The following is a 17,647-nucleotide window of genomic DNA, read 5'->3' on the forward strand; positions in this document are numbered from 1 at the left end:
GTGCCTAAATGGTCACAGGTGATGGTCAACAGGGGCACATGGTGCAGTTTCAGTAACAGCAGCAAAGTGTGCCTCACCAATGCCACACATCTCTTGTACAATTCTAATCAGGTTACCGTGGATGTGGGGAAAAGCAGCGCGGGCAGAAATGGACTGGATGAGGTGGACTCAAAGGTAACTTCAGACTGTAAGGAAGCGGAACAACGGGGCTAGGCATCACTGTCGCATCCTGTTCATCTCATATCATGGCTCTCCTCCTCTCACCCCCCACACACACTGTGTCATCAGCTGCTTTGTCATTTGGGTAGCAGATGAAAGCTTGGATGTTTAATGAGCCAGTCTGGAAGTCATCTCCGTCCAGCAGCTTCAACGCCTTGGCTCTCTCACATGACGGCGCCTGCCTGGGAATATTCAGGATGAGGCTCGCTGACAGAAGTAATCAGCTGGATTTCCATCATTCTCTAGAAAGGAGTGACATTTAGCCCTGTGTTAATTCTTCACAGACACTACCTGACTGTTTGCTGCTGGGCCCATTTGTGCCTATGCTTACGTTTGTCCTACTAAAAAGAACTTCCACAGGAAACAGTTCCCATTAAATACAGTATTGTTCAGAAACCATCCACAAATATATTATATATCAGCGTGAGATAAATAGGAATTAAAGGTTTCCAAAAACTTATTGGAAATCCAATAACAATATATATCCATCGATAGACGTGTGGTGCGATAGGAAAACAAAGGGTCCATAAAAAGTTCAATAGAACAGTTTCTCCTTCTATTGCATTCTAGCCTATTGTGTAGATTAATACTACAGTCATATTACATCCTCCCAGCCAATCACAAACGCAGACCGAGGAACGCTCCGTCACCAAGCTCCGCCCCCTTCAAAGAGTTATTTTTTTTAAAACCTTCCAGTTTTGGTAAAAAGTTAGTTGAATGAAGGGTTAAGTTGAATTCAGTGTTTGCGTGTTCTTTATCTAAAATATGTCATTATGCAACAGCATAATACTGCCAGGGCTGTACTTTGTTTTTTGAATTTTTTAATAGCTATCAATATTGATCAATGTGATTTGTATTTTATGGATCTGTGAGTATTAAAAAGGAAACATTATGACCTTAAAGTTCTCCAACAAATTGCAATTGAAACCCACAACGGTTCCTTCACGGTTCCTTCTGCTGACAAGCTTTGTAGAGATGCTGGTTTTACTTTCCAGCAGGACCTGGTCCCTGGCCGTACTGCTTTAGGTACCAGGAATGGTGTTAATCACTATGCTGGCAGCCTAACACTTAACACACTGTGATCCAGGACCAACATTTCCGCAATCGGGCTAAACCTGCGCCTCTTTCAAGTCAAACAGTGTTGGGCATCCCCCAAATCAACCACAAGCAATCAGCTGTGATGAGCTGATTGTAGAGACACACCTCATTCAGACTGCATGGCCTCAGATTCCTTCACCTCAAATTCAGTTGTCTCCTCCATGTCCATCCTGGTTTTCTGCTCTCTGGCCGCTGTCACTGTGTCCTTGTGTAGATATATCATTAAATGTCCTCCAGTTAACTATGATGTTAACAATTTACTAGTGCCTGTTTGAATCTTTGTATTTAGATTTCTTTGTGTTTTTAATTGAAATAAACTTCACAAAACAAATAATTCTTCTAATATATTTAGGTTTTGGTGGAAGTAGCTCGTTAGCTGGTGATTATAGAGGACATTGTAGCCAAATTTGGACAAAACCAAATGCAGTGGCCAAGGTTCAAGAAAATTTGTTCCATTTCTTTTGTAAACATTTCAACCTAAGAAACAGGCTTAAAGGGATAGTTCTGATTTTTTGATGGGCTCTGTAAAGTGGCTCATGGTGAGAGTGAGTTCCTTCGTTTATTGAGATGTAACTTACATATAAATAAATACTTTGAAAAGGTCATTTATTTCAATTCAAAATAGGAAATTGCATAATATCAAATTTGCAGTTCTGTATCTTAGCATATTAATGGGAAGTTGAGTGGAAGGAAAAAGTGCAGTTCTAAAAGAACAATATCACTCTGTGGGATAAATCCATATGAATTAACTTCTTGCTGATAATCTAATTTACTGCGCTGCACTTTTAGAAAGAAGTGGTATCAAAGGAAAGTTCCAGAATAATCAGAATAAATAATACTCAGATATTACACACCAGTGCAAGACATACAAAACTCTACACTGAAAGCCAAAGCAGCTGTTTGGTTTCCTCTGTCAAACCTGCATGTTCCCACATAAAATCCCATGTGCAGAGTCTGCTGCTTGTGGCAGATGTCTCATTCCAAACTCAGCTCCAGTAGTGCCGCATTAAAGATTTAAATGTTTCCTCCAGAATAATTGTAACTCCTATTGTTTCGGTAATCATTACATTTTACTCTGTCATATAACTTGTTCAGCTAACATTTAAAACTGAATGGAAGCCGCTGGTGTTGGAGATGTCTTGCACAGAACGCCATAAAGGGTATGCACAAAGTGGGTTCTTTTTAAATGGCTTTAACCCATTCTGCATGGTGCTTAAATCAAATTAGTCAATAGCCCTCCTCCAGAATGAGATGTTCTCTTTTTTTTAAAAACAAACTTACATTGATAAAATATAATTCTACTTTAGGTAAGCTACTCACTACTAGATGCATCAGAGAAAACCCTCTTCTAAAACTCCAAACTATCCCTTTAAGCTTTGAGGCTAATTATATTCATTTATGTCTCGGTCAAATGTATATTTTTAATTATAAAACCATCAGTTGGTCACGTACAGAAAAAATTGGGTATTATTTGTTCTAATAATGGTTCTTTCTCTCTGTCTCTCAGATATCTGTCAAAGAACATCTGAAGCAACTGACAGACGCTCACGAGGACTTTAACCTTTCTCAAGGTGAGCACCCCCCCACACACACACACACACACACACACACACACACACACACACACACACACACACACACACTTATTTCTAAATGCCCCTAAAATGATAATCGGCATTCATTACTGTGCTTGTTTTTATGTGATTAGGAGAAACGATCGACAGTGCTAAAAGTTGGAAATGTAGATTGCAAGGGACTCCAAACTCGCTCATTAGAACGTGAACAAATTATATTTTTGGAGCAGATTTTTACCTCTGATCACATTTAATTCACTCTAAGACTTTTCTGGTGGTTATACCCATCCTGCATTTGCACATCAGCTTTTAAGATCTTCAGGTTCTCACAGAGCTGCGCGTGCACGCTGCATTTTTCTGATAGAGATATGAATCAAAATCAAATGTATGAGGTATTTTCTCTTCATGATTATTCAAAGTGGAAAACACTTTCCCCCCTTCCCGGTTTATTGTCTTTAAAAAGTGAAAAAGAGTGACCAAAAGCAGCTCAGGACTGTTTAAACGTATGAAACATGGCTTTTTGTGCTGTGAAGACAGTCTGTGGAGGCTGATCGGACGCAGATAGCATCGGTTACGCATGCTATCTGCGTTACTACCGACCCTTCAGCAGAGCATGCTGAAGGGTCGGTCGTAACTAAGCGTTCATCTTTGGGAATGTAAATATGATTGCTAATCCTTTCAGTCCTTATGCCTGGGCAGAGGCATGCAACTTCAAGGTGGTTGCATAACTGTTTGAATTCAGTTCAAGTTATCTGTATTGGGACAAATTACAACAAATGGCATCCTAAGGTGTTGTACAAACTGGTGAAACTCATAAGAAGTTAGAGAATCTCCAAAATAGGATCATTAGATCAAAAATATATATTTTCAGGGTTTTATGACTTAGAGCTAATAAATAATCAAGACTCTTTATTGTCATTATGTAACCATAATAACATTTACACAGACACAAACCCCTCAAGACCAGTAAAAAGGTGTTTAATAGAGTAATGTTTTAAACCTCCAGCCACAAAAGTTCATTGCTACAGAAGAAGTGCAGAGGGCTGTAGCCAAGCGTATTAGCAGAAAGTTAAGTGGAAGGAAAAGTGTGTTTGGGGAACAAAACGGTACTCAGGCAATAAGGATAACTGCAGCTTTCAGAGGATTGTGAGCAAATCTCACAGGAATTTGGGTGAGATTCACAAGGAGTGAACAGTGAGAAGAGTTATAAATGAAGGATGTGGAGGTTAAACGCTGGATTGTGTTAGATATTACATGAGGCAGCAGGTTGTAGGAGCTGCTGCTGGGAGAATAACAGATGATTCACAGGCATTGTGGACGTGGCAAACATAGATGTGGAGAAGAGGAACTGATAAAGGAACACTGTCCGTGATCTCAGGGCAGCACTACACATGAATAAACTTGGGCTGCATGCTATCCCAAAGTCTGGCAGATAATACCCGAGTGGGAAACAGTTTCTGCTGATGACATCTGAGGGGCGTACCGCTCTTTCAGAGGCATGGCCCTGCTGATCTATGAGAAGCTGATGTTACCATTATTCAGGGCTCGCTCGTCCTCATTCCTTTTTCCCATGTTGAACCTGTTTAGAGCCTCAGAACTGATCTGTACCATTTCTCTGGTTGTTTAGATTAAAAGTGTTAAAGTATAGTTTCCGTTTGGAGAGTCATTTCTAACTAAAGAAGTTATTTCCTCATGTATTCAATGTGTGACTGTTCTCTGGGGTAAAAGGACCGGGCAAGGCGCAGAGGCATCTAACCGCCAACAGGGGGCAGTAGCCATTAACAGCTTAGTGGTCAGAAAGTTGACCTCAGGACAAGAACCTGGGAGTCATCCTTATGTTCGCTGGAAAACAGCAGAGATTACATATCCGGGTAAATCAAACAACAGACAAGCTTTACAAAATCCTGTCTTTGTCAAATTTAACAAAAAGGTCCTAAAACCAAAATATTTGTGGATTCATTGCAGCCTTATGTTGCAGAAAATGTATGAAGTGTGTGAAAGTTGATGTCTTCTCCTGGTCTGTCCCTTTGTCTTTTCCAGGATCAGTAGAAAGCCCCTTCCAGCAGGGCATCTCCCCCAACAATGTGCCCTATTATATCAAGTAAGTAGTGATGTCTGGGCGGTGGACCAGCTGATCCTCACATTCTCCTGCCTTTGTGTCTCTCCACAGCAGTTCTCATTCTGCACTAAACTCATCTTACTGCAGGTCGCCTGACTTTTCTCCTTTTATAACAACTTGAGCTGAACTTTATGCAGTGAATTACAGCCTGTGTGCGCTTACATGTTTTTTTAGGTCTTTCCCTGTAATTGTCAAAATGTTTTAACCTGAATATATAACATTTATTTTTAAAAAGATTGAAGCTGCAACTCATACTAGTTTAGTTTGATCAGTGTTACAGGATATGTAGAGCAGGATATGTTGGTCTTGTTGGAGAACGTACATAAAAGCTACATTTTAGGGTCCATGATGCGGGACAAAAACCGCCGTGCATCATCATAAGGGAAGCTTTCAGGACCGGGAACATTAGGGAGTGTTTTACTTCAGATTCTAGATTGGATTCTTTATCATTCAACCATATGAAAAGATGTGACAATTTACAACCTTTATGTTTTTCTAACACATCTGGTTATATAAAATCTACTTTGGCAATACTTAGAAACAAACGATCAATAGAAACTGAAAGAAAATAGCTTTTTGTAATTTTTTTAAATGGACATCTGGTAAGGAATAAGCTAGGACACTCCACACTTGCTCCCATTTTAAATGGGTGAAATTGCAGGCATATCACCTACAGTAGCTTCACATGATGAAAACATCAGTTACTCTCCATTTTACAGCGGTTTGCCCTGTTTGTGCATTTACACGCTTGCTTTCTGAGCCCATTTCTCACCAGGGGCCCTCCTCAGCCTGTTTATGTTCAGTCCAGCCTGGCTTCATGTACATTTGTTGGCCACTGGTACATCTGCTCAGTTAAATGAAAGTAGTGACTCGGCTAATGAAGTGGCTTCAGCTCAGAGTTCTTTGGCATCTAACTATGGTGCAGAGGATTTGCTGAAGTTCAAACAGAGCAGCAGAATGGGGGAAATAGGGACCTGTGTGAGTTTGAACAGCAGCAGGTTGTTGGTGCCAGATGGGCTGGTTTGCCGATCTACTGGGATTCTCAAACCCAACCATCTCTCAGGGTGGCAGAACATGCTCTGAAGAAGGAGGAGATATCTGGTGCTCACCAGATATCTCCTCCTTGCACTCCTTGCACTCCTCCTTCCACTTTACCCTCCTCTCCTCCACCCAGTCCTCGCTGTTACCCTCCGGTTCTTCAGCAGTGGTGCTGATGGAAAACACCTTGTTTGTCTCAGAAGTGGATGAGCATACTGCTTTCACAGCAGTGACTCATGGCTGATCCGTGTAAGTCGTAACAACCCAGGATGCAGAATAGCATCTCTGTCAGACCTTAAAGTAATGAGCTACAGCAGCAGCCGGCCACGCTGGGGGCCGCTCCCGTCACACAGGGGGCTGACAATCACCAAAAACTGGAACATAACAGACTGGGAAGACGTTAATGTCTCTGTAGGGTCTCAGTTTCCAATGCCACACTCAGGCGGTAGGATCAGAAAGACACATGAAGGGATACTTCTTGCCTTTTAACAACAGTTCACATTTCTTGTAAAGCTTTGCAATGCGACCCACTGAGCATTTTTTTAAGGACCGCAGCCTGTTTGAGAATTGTTGCCAAGCATGTCCATCCCTTTACGAACACATTGTCCCCATCAGCTGATGGAAAATGACTAAAGACTACAGAGTGGACAGGAGCAAAATGACCAGCACCTACCAGTTAATGTAGGAGCCTGAATAGACCGCTGACTTTCCTTCATTTTTATATGCCTTATTAATAGTGAAGTGGAAATACCCAGGTTTGACTCTTCCTCCTTCAGTGGTTCTGGTTCTGGTATGAGCTGCTCACTGATTGAAGACATTATTTCTTTTAGATTCACCAGTGGAGACGGCTCAAGCTGAAAATGATCCAACTCTGCGTGTTTTTCAGCGTGTCCCCATCTACAATCTGTTCTGCTTTTCTATTGATTATACCGGAAGATAAAACACATTAACTATAGTAGAGTTTGAGCTGTCTGGGAAAGGTTGAGGAGCTAAAAGGGAACACATGCCTCGGCATTTTAAATCAGCTGGAAGCTTTTCAGTAGCAGCTGTTAGCAGCACATGTGCATGTTTAAATACGGCTAAGGATCTCCTGATGGATCTGCATGTTTCCACTCCATCAACCTCTACAGCTTGCACTCGGCAGCTGAGAGCCTCGTCGGCGTACCAGACCTGGAGTAGGTCCTGTGGGTAGCTCCATGCTCACATGTGAGGCCCCTCCTAGGTGTGTGGAGACCCTGGCAGCTGGGCTGCATGTTGTTTCTGTGGTCCACACACCTCCACACCTCCACACAGGGTTAATGGAACAGTTCAGACCTGTCTGTGCTTCTCTCCTCAGTCCTGCAGCACTGCCTCCCAAAGCAAAGACACTCCAGCTCTCTTCCTGCTCTCCTCGCTCCGCTCTCTTCTCCACTTTACCCTCCTTCTCTCCTCCGCCCAGTCCTCGCTGTTACCCTCCAGTTCTTCATGCTCAATGTGAGCGTTGGTTAGCTCTTGCTGTCTGTCCTTCTTGTCAGGGAAGCAACCCCCCCCCCCCCCCCTTCTGCTCAAATGATGTCTAGGCTCTTTTGCTCCCTGAAGCAGCAGGAAGGGGGGGAAGGGATTCAGAGGCAGGGAGCCTGATCTCTGCCTTGTCTAGCAGAGCTGTGCCAAAGCTGAGCTGCAGGCAAGCCTAGACTGGAAGTAGGCTTGCATTTCAAAATAAAGCTGTCCAACGTTGGTCTTCAGAGACTCGCTGCATTTTAAAGCAAATGGTGAGGCAGAGTAAATGGATGTCTTCATTTAGTATAAATCTATATTAGATATTACTGGAAGCTGAAGCTAAGACTCAAACCTCTACAGTTTATCATTCGTTTAATGGATTTAATATATACAGACCTGCTTTCATTTATTTTTTTATTTTTACTTTTAATGTAAAATTAATGTAACTTTATTCTTATGAGGATTTAACTTGACTTGGTTCCAACTTATTTTTGTCCTGTTTTTCTTTCTTTTTTTGTCCTTTTTCTCAAATGTCCTGATTGTTGGAGTCCTGATAACTTTGACTACTTTTTAAAATCTATGTTTTTTGGGCCTGCTATGTGTTAGTTTTTACTGTGTGTGTCTGCGTGTGTTATCTCACTTTAAAGCAAATCTAACTTTAGGTTTTAATAAGGTAATCTGAGCCTGATCCTAATTTTATACATTGTTAGAACTTTTAAACCTGTCATCATGTTTGTCCTCAACGAATACCCTTACTGAGTAAGGACTTCTGCTTTGGCTAAAGAGTCCTGGCTCTATAACTGTATTCAGATTAAGCTAAAGGCTGTCTGAAGTCGACACAGTAGTCCTAAAGCTCCTTTCCTAACCACAATAGAGTTCTAACTGTTGAGCCCATGAAGGGTGAAGGAGCAGGAGGAGGAGCTAGGAGATATAATTACAGGTATTCAGATGGAGCCTCAGATTTGTCAGGTGGAGTGAATACAGTGTTTCTACTCAATGTTTTCTGACTTTTTGTGCTACAAAAAAGTCTAAATGATTTCACAGTTTTGTAAGCTTAACATGTGAGTTGTGTGGAATCCCACCTTTGGGTGTATTTTAAACCGCACCTTCAGTGATGTCCCACACTTTCTTCACTGGAAGATGAAAACAAGTCATACCACCCACTTAGTTACAGGGTAGCTTAAGAACAACAAAGTAAATGTTTCACTGTGGCAATCACAAACCTCTGAGTTCTTCTTTTAAAGGTACATAGCCACGTTATTTTAATTATTATTTTTTTATATATATTCGTCAGTTCCTCACTCTGGTTGTGTACAAAGTTTTTATGAAAGATTATTGCGTCCTGCTGGCATATTAGTTGTTATTTTGGGGGTTTACGCTTTGTTTTTCAATTTCCTAGTAAATGAAGCCCTCTGTGTATATTTATAATAACAACGGAAGTACCACATGAACAAGCAAGCAGCTAATGGCTATTAGCATCTCCCAGTAAGGTGTGGAAACAATAAAGAAAGGTTCAAGATAAAATGTAAAAATAAATAAATATATATAACTATGATTCCAAGAGGGAATAGACTGGAAATCACTGGGAATACAGTTTGAACGTTGGTGTTCACTGAAGCGAAGCTAAAGCTGCTGATCGCTCAGATGTTGACTGACGTGAGTAAACGTCCTTATTAATACTGTGATGATAGTAATAGAAATACTCTTCTTAGCCTCTACAGCCTAGAAATAGATCGATTAATTGACTGGTTCTTGTCTTGAAGCTGTGTCCCTGTTTCCGTTTGTGAATAAGAATTTTCTTTCTCCATGATGTTCTGATATGAGGCTCTTAGAGTTGCTGTAGATCGGTTTATTTAATTAATAACGGTCGGTCTACGATCACGCTGAGCTGCTGCTTTACCACGAGGCATTGCTGAGGGGTAAAGCTCGGTCCGGCATTATTTAATAGTGATTTATTAGACGCCATCTGGATTCCTGATAGTTCTGCTGTAATGCCTGTAAATGGTGCTACGTCTGTTTATATCTGCTCATTGTTGCTGGGTTCTAGTTAGGCCTAAAAAGGACATCAGAACACTATGAGGATGGACGCTTGGTGAATATAACCTGATTTTATCATGATCAAATGCTTTTTGGTCTTTTTTTTATAAGCATATAACGTGGCTATATACCTTTAATGAATACTCAGAGCAATAAACTGACTGCTCAGATAGAAAAAAATACCATTGTTACAGGACACTGGTGCCTTAAGAATGCAACACATGGTTACTTTGAACAGCAAATTCATTCTGATAATCTTAAATTAATATGCAAGGTTGCATGTGCAGCTGCTGTGTTTTTTCCTTTCACTCAACTTTCCTGAAATAGTCTGTAATTCCCTACTAGCTCAATAGAGTTACTCAGATGAACCTTCTGATGTTATTCCTATTTACTGACGCCCACCTGAACACCTGGCCAGCCCAGGTTAAGCCCCCACAGGGTCTCCGAACCATAGCCACGCCCACATTTGGGCAAGGAGCGGCAGCCGCTTTTATTTTGTGTCCCGGCGGAAGTGGCTCTCCGCTGGATCGGCGGAACGTGTTCACCTCCGCAGTCCCGTCGCTGCTGCTGCTCGCAGAGAGAGAGCAACACACACCGACGCGTTTAGGCCTGACACGGTCACCTCGGACGGCTGTCGCCGGTGTCAGGAGACGCTCCGCCGCCCTCTCCTCCTCTCCTCCTCTCCTCCTCTCCTCTCCTCGCCGAGCGGACGCATCACCTCCGGACACGCAGGGCTGTGATTTGCGGGCGATGCGGGAGCAGTTTCGGAAGTGAGTAGCTGCAGAGGGGCAGGGGAATGTTGGTGATGAATAATGGGGATGGCGGTAAGGCGGTGCACACACGGCGGCTGGCCGCTTCCATCCTGTCCGCAGCCAGGAGAGCGGCGAACGGCTCCCTTCCTGCGGCTGTAGCCGCGGAGCGAGGCGAGGTGTGCGGCCGCTCGGCGTCTCCTCCAGCCCCCGATCCCCGCGTCTCCTCTGCTGCCATATTGGAACCAGATCAAGTGTGGATGCTCGGGCTCCACGTTCTCCTCGTCCGGCCCAGATCTGCTGCTACATGTCGGCAGTGCGCGGTTGGTTGGATGGCGCCCTCCGGGAAAAACGCGCTGCTCATCTGACGCGTGGAGCGCACTGAACGCCGCCGCCAGAGCCGCAGGCTTTGAATTCCTTCACACTCCACACACGGTCACCTTCCGTGCGCATCAGCCCAGAATCCTGCCGTTTAGCGCACAGCAGGGCAGGTTTAATCCCGCTGCACTGTGTGCTGGTCGCCTTTCAGCGGGGCAGGACAGGATGTGGTCTTTATGGGAACGGATGCCTCCCATTGTTGGCACCCATATGATTGCAGGTGTGTGTGTGTGTGTGTGTGTGTGTGTGTGTGTGTGTGTGTGTGTGTGTGTGTGTGTGTGTGTGTGGTCTAAATACAGGACCTGACCCTCCTTGTTGTGAGAACTGATTGCGGGACCGTCCATGAACGGAACCCTGCAGAGGTGTGAAAGAGAAAGACCGGGCCATTCTAGCACATGCATTTCTATTTAAACTGCCTAAAACTACAGGATTAAATGGCTGGACTGCACCACCGGGATGCAGTCAAAGTTCTGCTGATTGAGTAGCTATTTGTTTGGAACAAAAACCTCATATACAAAAATCTGCTTTAGTGATTGTTGTGGAGGAACGTGGACCCACTTCTTCTTGTTTTTTCTTTAAAGACAGGTGGTCATGCCACTGGAGATGGGGAGTAATGAACCACTAGAATTAGTATAATAAAAAGATTTATATCACCAAATCATTCAGTTCATGTACTTACATTTTTATTAAACAGGTAATGAGCATGGCTTTAGTGATACTAGGTGTGCTGTTTATTGGACTTTAAAGGAGCAATAAGTATGATATTTACTGTAAAGTCAACCTAAATCATTCTCATTTATCAACTGAGATAGAAGTAACATTCCCTATAAATAATCGGTTCTCTCCATCAACAATGTTTTAGTCACATTTTCTCCCCTCAAACCTAGAGATATGGTCAAGAACTACTTTGGTGCAGTGTGTAGCCCGTGTTTACTTCCTGGTTCCTGAGCCAATCATGTGAGAGTTCCCAGAGTTCTCAAAACAGAGCGCAGCATTTGGTATTTTATTTTGGCAAAAGAGCAGCAGCCTGCTAACATGGAATCCAGTAAGAGAAGTGAACCAGAGATAGAACAGAATATAACAGCATATACCTGTCCTGTGTAAGTAGAAATTCAGTGTAACAACGGACTGTTAAAACGGCAGGTGTCCTAAGAAGCATTGAGTGTGTTGTTCCTATTTTAACCACTACATGTCATTATTATTTATTGATCCTTTAACTGCCTATTTTGTTCATTTACATAAAAAAATGGACACTAAAGATCAGATGGACTTTCAAGGTTCTCTGCTTACCTTATTTTGAAGTTCTAGCAACTGGACATTAAACTGGACAAAAATGGGTCTCTAAATATGACCTTTGGATCACAAATCTATCGCTTCCACAAAAAAAAGCGGATTATCGCTGTATTATCATTTCCAGATCACATCTGACTGTCCTGTCTCAATCCTGTCTCAGTCCGTGTAGTATGTGATTCCTGTACTGCACGTTTATTCACGCATCAGCACAGGCTTCTTATCCTGTGTGAATAAACGAAGCCAGCCGTGATTGGTTCTCGCTGTGATGAAAGCAGCAGAGTGCTGCGGTCATAGTGCGAGGACGCTGCCGTATTTCAAACAATGCCAGAAGTCCTCAGTTCTGGACCTTTCTTCTTCATGTGATGATTGCTTCTTAGCCAACCTAGAGATAATTGTGTTTTAATTGTCATCATTTGAGTGTGGAATAGTCTCTGATATGTATACTATTTGTAACTACGTTCAATGAATACTGTCATGGAAGGTAAACTCTGTTTTCTGCATGATTCCATGGTGTAGGCTTAGGGTCAGCACAGTTGCCTTGAATAGGCTGCTTTGTCCTTTTGAAGGACTCGTTCATTAACAACTTGACTTACCACAGGATTTCAGTTTGAATCTGGACTTTGACTAAGCCACTTCAAAACCTGGAGTCATTTAAAGCAGGAATTGTTGATTTGCTTCTGATTATTATCTTGCTCCACAAGCCAGATGATGTACTTGAACTCAAGGTTTTCCTCTCTACATTCTTCGTCAAGGTTTTCTGGTAGATAACTTGAGCATCGTTAGCAGCTAACACTTAGCTTGTTGTGGTATGCCTGCAGTTCTTACAAATTAGTTATATATTATCTGTAATTCTGTCACAAGGGCCTGCTCATCAAATTGGAAGCTTATTCAAACCTTTAAATTAATCAGTTGCACCATGCTCACTCGAGCTACTTTCTTTATTACTTCAAAATAATCATAGCTACAAGGTGTCAAGCGCAGTCACTGCTACATCCAAGGTTCATAATAGCCTAGAATAGCCCTTAGACTCTAGTGTGAGAACTTTATTATGGTGAGACCTAATGGCATTGGTTCCACCAGTACCTGCCGCCTGGACATTGGTTTTACTCTCTGCAACGTCAGATGGGACATCAGATGGGACATCAGACTACTGTCGTACGTCCGTGACCCACATGCTGGGCACTTGTTTGTCTCTGTTTGTGTTAAAGCCGCTCCTTCAGTTCAGCATACAGAAGACAAATGAAGGTTGCAGGTTGACGTGACTCATATCTGGACATGCTCAGTGGAAGCAGATTTAGGTTTATTAGTTTAGAAAGTCCACCCAGAAGAGGAATATGTGTGTGCAATGGTTCTGGGACTTGTTGACCTTGATGCAGGCATGTTATACTATGTCTATATTTGAAAGACATAACGTCAGCCCTTACACCCTAAGATGTTGCTTTATTTGCCCTAATAATAGCTGAAACTGCTGATCTGCTGGTAGCTTCAGGCATAACTATTTCTCAGGTTTGCAGGGTGTGTGATGAGATCATGTCAACATGGACCTGTACCTCTGAGGAATGTTTAAGACCTCTTGTTGGGTCTGAACCATGAAGAGTCCGTAAGGTAAAGGGGCCCAACCCGATACAAGCAACCACCATTATAGTGGCTCTTTAATGTTTAAAGGGACAGTGTGTGATTCATTTGGCAGAAATCAAGTATTGCTTTTATAAATCCATATTCTGGCAAAGTCTAATAACCTCACATAAATAATGGAAACGTTCTCATAGCTTAGAATTAGTTAGTACATAGGTGGCGGTGCACCCACTGGGAGCCGCCATGTTGTGCCGCTATTTCTGATTTAAGAAGCTGTCAGCCATCCATGTTTTCCCTGTCTGTCTTCTATATGAGGACATTCTGGTGGAGGAGGAGTATAAACAAGCAAAGACAGCCGTAGATCATTCTATTTTCCATTTTCTGTTGAAATGGAGGAGCATCCATACTCTTTGCCCAGTGAGAGGAAAGAGAAAGTCACCAAGAAAAAGAAGTGATAACCAGGAGAAAATGAGGCTATATCAGCGCAGCTATTATTACCATGTCGAGTGGAGACAATTCATGAGGGAGCCGTATTCAAAACAGATGTGGAGGTTGTGGGCTTTCTGCTGCACAGATAAGTTAATTCAATCTAAGGTTGAAGTTGATTTTGGCTGTTATGTTGGAAACAGGGCAGCAACTTCTCTGTCCTCCCGGCAGAGATGGCTACTTTGTTCGTCTTCTCTCCCTCTCCTGCTCAGGGAGTATGATGGAGGGAGGTGGAGGGATATCAGCCGTAGTCTGTAGTGTGTAATGAGACCGGGTCTATTTACGCGTGTGTGTGTGTGTGTGTGGTCGATTATTTAAGACCCCACATAAGCAGCTGCACATTAAGAAACCAGACCAAAAAAACACGAATGTACCAGTGGCTTTAGAAAAAAAACAAGCGGACTTGGCAACCATTTCACACGATGGCCGTAGCTGTTAGCAGTAGCTGATACATGGTGGACATGTTGACACTGTCACAGTTACGATTCTCTACAGGCTCTGTAGCAGTTATTACACGCTTAGCGCAGAGGTAGTTTGGACTTTATTAACGGCACCACTAGATGTGCACCAGTGTGAAAACCTTAGCCACTTGGGCTTTAATGGTTTCTGCTACAAGTAGAAATGTTACAATTAGTGCAGCACAATGAGTGTACATAACTGCCTTACAGATTTCCTCTGCATTTTGTATTTAGTTTTAACAAAGCAAGAACAATTCCTAATGAGGACTTCATTTATTGTGAGGAAAGAACGTTGACCAAACTAACCTGGTTGTCTGAGGTTTTGCTTTTCATAATTCACCAATTAACCGTGATTGACCAGGAAAATCTGAGTTTAATGTCTCTACTGCCAAAACTATATAGTTATGACATGATATAAACAGAACCGTTCTGACATGAAGTTGGTTAAAAAAAGCAGCAGCTCATGCCCTGATCTGAGGAAACACACTCAGTCAGAGTTAGTTTGGGAAGGGTTACAAAACCACGTGTATGGCTTCTAGACTCCAATAAAAAAAACAGGAGCCATACGTCACAAATGGAGAAAACATGGACCAGTGTAGTGGAAGGTGTACAGAAATGACTCCAGAAGCACATTGGCGACTCATCCAGGAGGTCACAAAACAAGCCAGAACTACTTCTAAATGACAGCAGGCATCTTCTGTAGCTCATCTAAAGTCAGAGCTCACTATTCAACAATAATGAATAATGGAGCAAACATGGTGTCCTTGATGTCAGAGACAGAAACCACTGCTGAGTGAAATACGCCTCTCTGAAATTAGCCCAAAGGTATTTCAGTGATGCTGAAAACCTTTGAGAAAACTACTACTACCACTATGTGGAGCGATAAGACAGAGGAAGGAGTGTGTCCCGTTGAATCTGGTGTAAAATGAATATCATTTCAGTAAAAGAACCAGCAGTGAAACGTGGTGCTGGTGGTGGTATGATGGTCTGGAGGTGTTCAGCTGCCTCTCAGCCTTTATGCTGTGATTGATGAAGCCACTGGTGGTATCTGCTGCATATGGACATGTTCTCACTCCACTGAATGCCACATTTCAAGTACCTCCTTCCTGCAGGGTCAGTGTGTGAAATACTCTAAATGACTGCAGTGTGATATTTGTTGCATGTTAGTGTAAGGAGTTCATGCCTAAAATGCCATGAAGCGATACCAGGGGGATGGAGAGAGGCAAGGATGGTGCATGGATTACAATATTTAACATTTGTGTAATATTTAGAGATAAAGTTGTTATCTAGTGGTCGCATCTAGTCTCATACCTTGAGTTGTGGTGCCTGGCTTCACAACCTTGTTAATAAAATGAATGTTTTTTTTGGTGCTGTGAGGAAAAACAGGCGGCTAATCTCTTACCAGAGTGTAGTACATGAGTTTTACATGAGTCAGCGCTGCGGGGGGGGACAAACACGTTGCTCGTGTGCAGGACAGAACCTGCAGCAGGACTCGGCCCCCGTGTGCTGCCCTGCTGCCGGTGAAAGCAGCTGCTGCCCGTTTATCAGGCCGTTTGTGACGTGCGGCACACTCACAACCAGCGTCTGTTTATCCACACTCTGAGGCTGAGGATTTTAGAGTAGCTCTTCACCAGGGGACCCCTCTCCTCATTACCGGGAGTGTGAGTGTGGGAGAGAGGTAAAACAAGCCCGCGGGCCGATTATTGTTTGTGCATGCTTCAGAGACGCAGGTTAAGTGCAGGTGTGCTCCAGCACAACCAGCTGGACCGTGTGAGCTGCTACCAAGCTGGGAGGATCGTGTTTGCTCACCGACAGGCTTCTGGTTTAAACTGGACAGCAGAACAGGGTCCGTGGATAAACCCTCGGCTGCACCGCATTCTTCGTCTCTCCTTTGTTTGGCTCCATGCACTAGTTGAGCTGCACCACCCACTGTGTTCAGCCGTCACCCACTTTGCACACCTACTATTAGAGCCTGACCTGAAACACACACCTGCCCAGAGGAGAACACCAACATATAATTCCACTCCCATCCCTGGGTTTAGTTACGTCAAATGCACGACCGTCGTTGGCTGCAGTTGTTCTCACTCAGCAGCAAATGGCTGAGGAGAGCTCTATGGATCACTCTGTGGATCACTCTGTGGATCACTCTGGATCACTCTGTGGGTCACTCTGTGGATCACTCTGTGGATCACTCTGTAGATCACTCTGTGGATCACTCTGTGGGTGATGTGTTGTCCTTTCATACGTAGTCGTCTGAAAATGTAGGACGCTTTACAACAAAGTCTACTTCTCACATCTGGTCATTTTAACAATACTGAGAAGTTCAAGTTATGTCCGTAAACATAAAAATACCTTTTGCTATTCTCTGAGAGATTTAATTATAATTACGCAATTTCTGTAGAGGAATTATAGTTATTTCCACTTAAAATGACTAAAATCACAAAGTGTTGTGTCTTCTCAGATGCACATGTTTATAACGTTGCAGCTGAACAGTTTGAAGGCGGTTTAGCCTCAAACATTTAGTTTGGTGCTCCTGGCTGGTGAAGTGGGACTCAACATCACAGTGAGATCCAGGAGGTTGTGTCTTAATAATCCTAAAATAGCATCAAGCTGTGGTTCCTGGTAATTCCAAAAATCATGTCGGTACAAGCAGAAAGAGACACGTTTCACCTTCATTGGAGGTATGCAGAGAGGCAAGCTTTGATCTCTTAATAAAACCAAAAAACATGAAGACCAGGTGGAAGTTTGTTAAAAAGAAAAGAAAGACCTGGAATAACTTTTCCTGGGACAGATGGGTCTAACACACCAGAGAAGAGGACGTGTGGCATACCTCATTCCAGAGAACGGACCTCATACCGGCTGTGAAACATGGAGGCGGAAACGTCGTGGTTTAGGGATGCTTTGTTGCAGAAAGAAAGAATTAGTACTGAAGCAGACCCTGGACCCTGCAACAAGACAAAGGTACAAGCATACTAGTAAATCCACCAAGGACTCCTGGAGACCGATGAAATGGAAACTCCTGGGCCTAATCAAAGCCCGCATCCTGGTCTCCTTCAATGCTATGTGGTGGCTGATGTCAGGAATGTAACAGTGGAACATCGTGCTATCTGACAGCAGTTGCTGTAAATCAGGGTTTTCTTAACA

The 17,647-nt window shown here is 43.0% G+C and overlaps 1 protein-coding gene across 17 annotated transcripts in view; it reads left to right on the top strand.

The window, feature by feature from the left end:
* dmd (dystrophin) overlaps positions 1-17,647 on the top strand; it is a 311,598-nt gene that overhangs the window by 266,171 nt on the left and 27,780 nt on the right. For 11 of the 17 annotated variants that reach the window (XM_036127849.1, XM_036127856.1, XM_036127844.1 and 8 more), the window contains 3 exons: positions 112-174; positions 2,825-2,888; positions 4,932-4,992. In XM_036127849.1, the coding sequence (XP_035983742.1) occupies positions 112-174; positions 2,825-2,888; positions 4,932-4,992 (188 nt within the window). Of the gene's footprint in view, positions 1-111; positions 175-2,824; positions 2,889-4,931; positions 4,993-10,118; positions 10,335-17,647 lie in introns of those variants that run through there. The other 6 variants (XM_036127848.1, XM_036127851.1, XM_036127861.1 and 3 more) reach the window with 2 other exon arrangements.

This window comes from Fundulus heteroclitus, chromosome 24, assembly GCF_011125445.2.
Source record: "Fundulus heteroclitus isolate FHET01 chromosome 24, MU-UCD_Fhet_4.1, whole genome shotgun sequence".
NCBI classification, from domain to species: Eukaryota; Metazoa; Chordata; class Actinopteri; order Cyprinodontiformes; family Fundulidae; genus Fundulus; species Fundulus heteroclitus.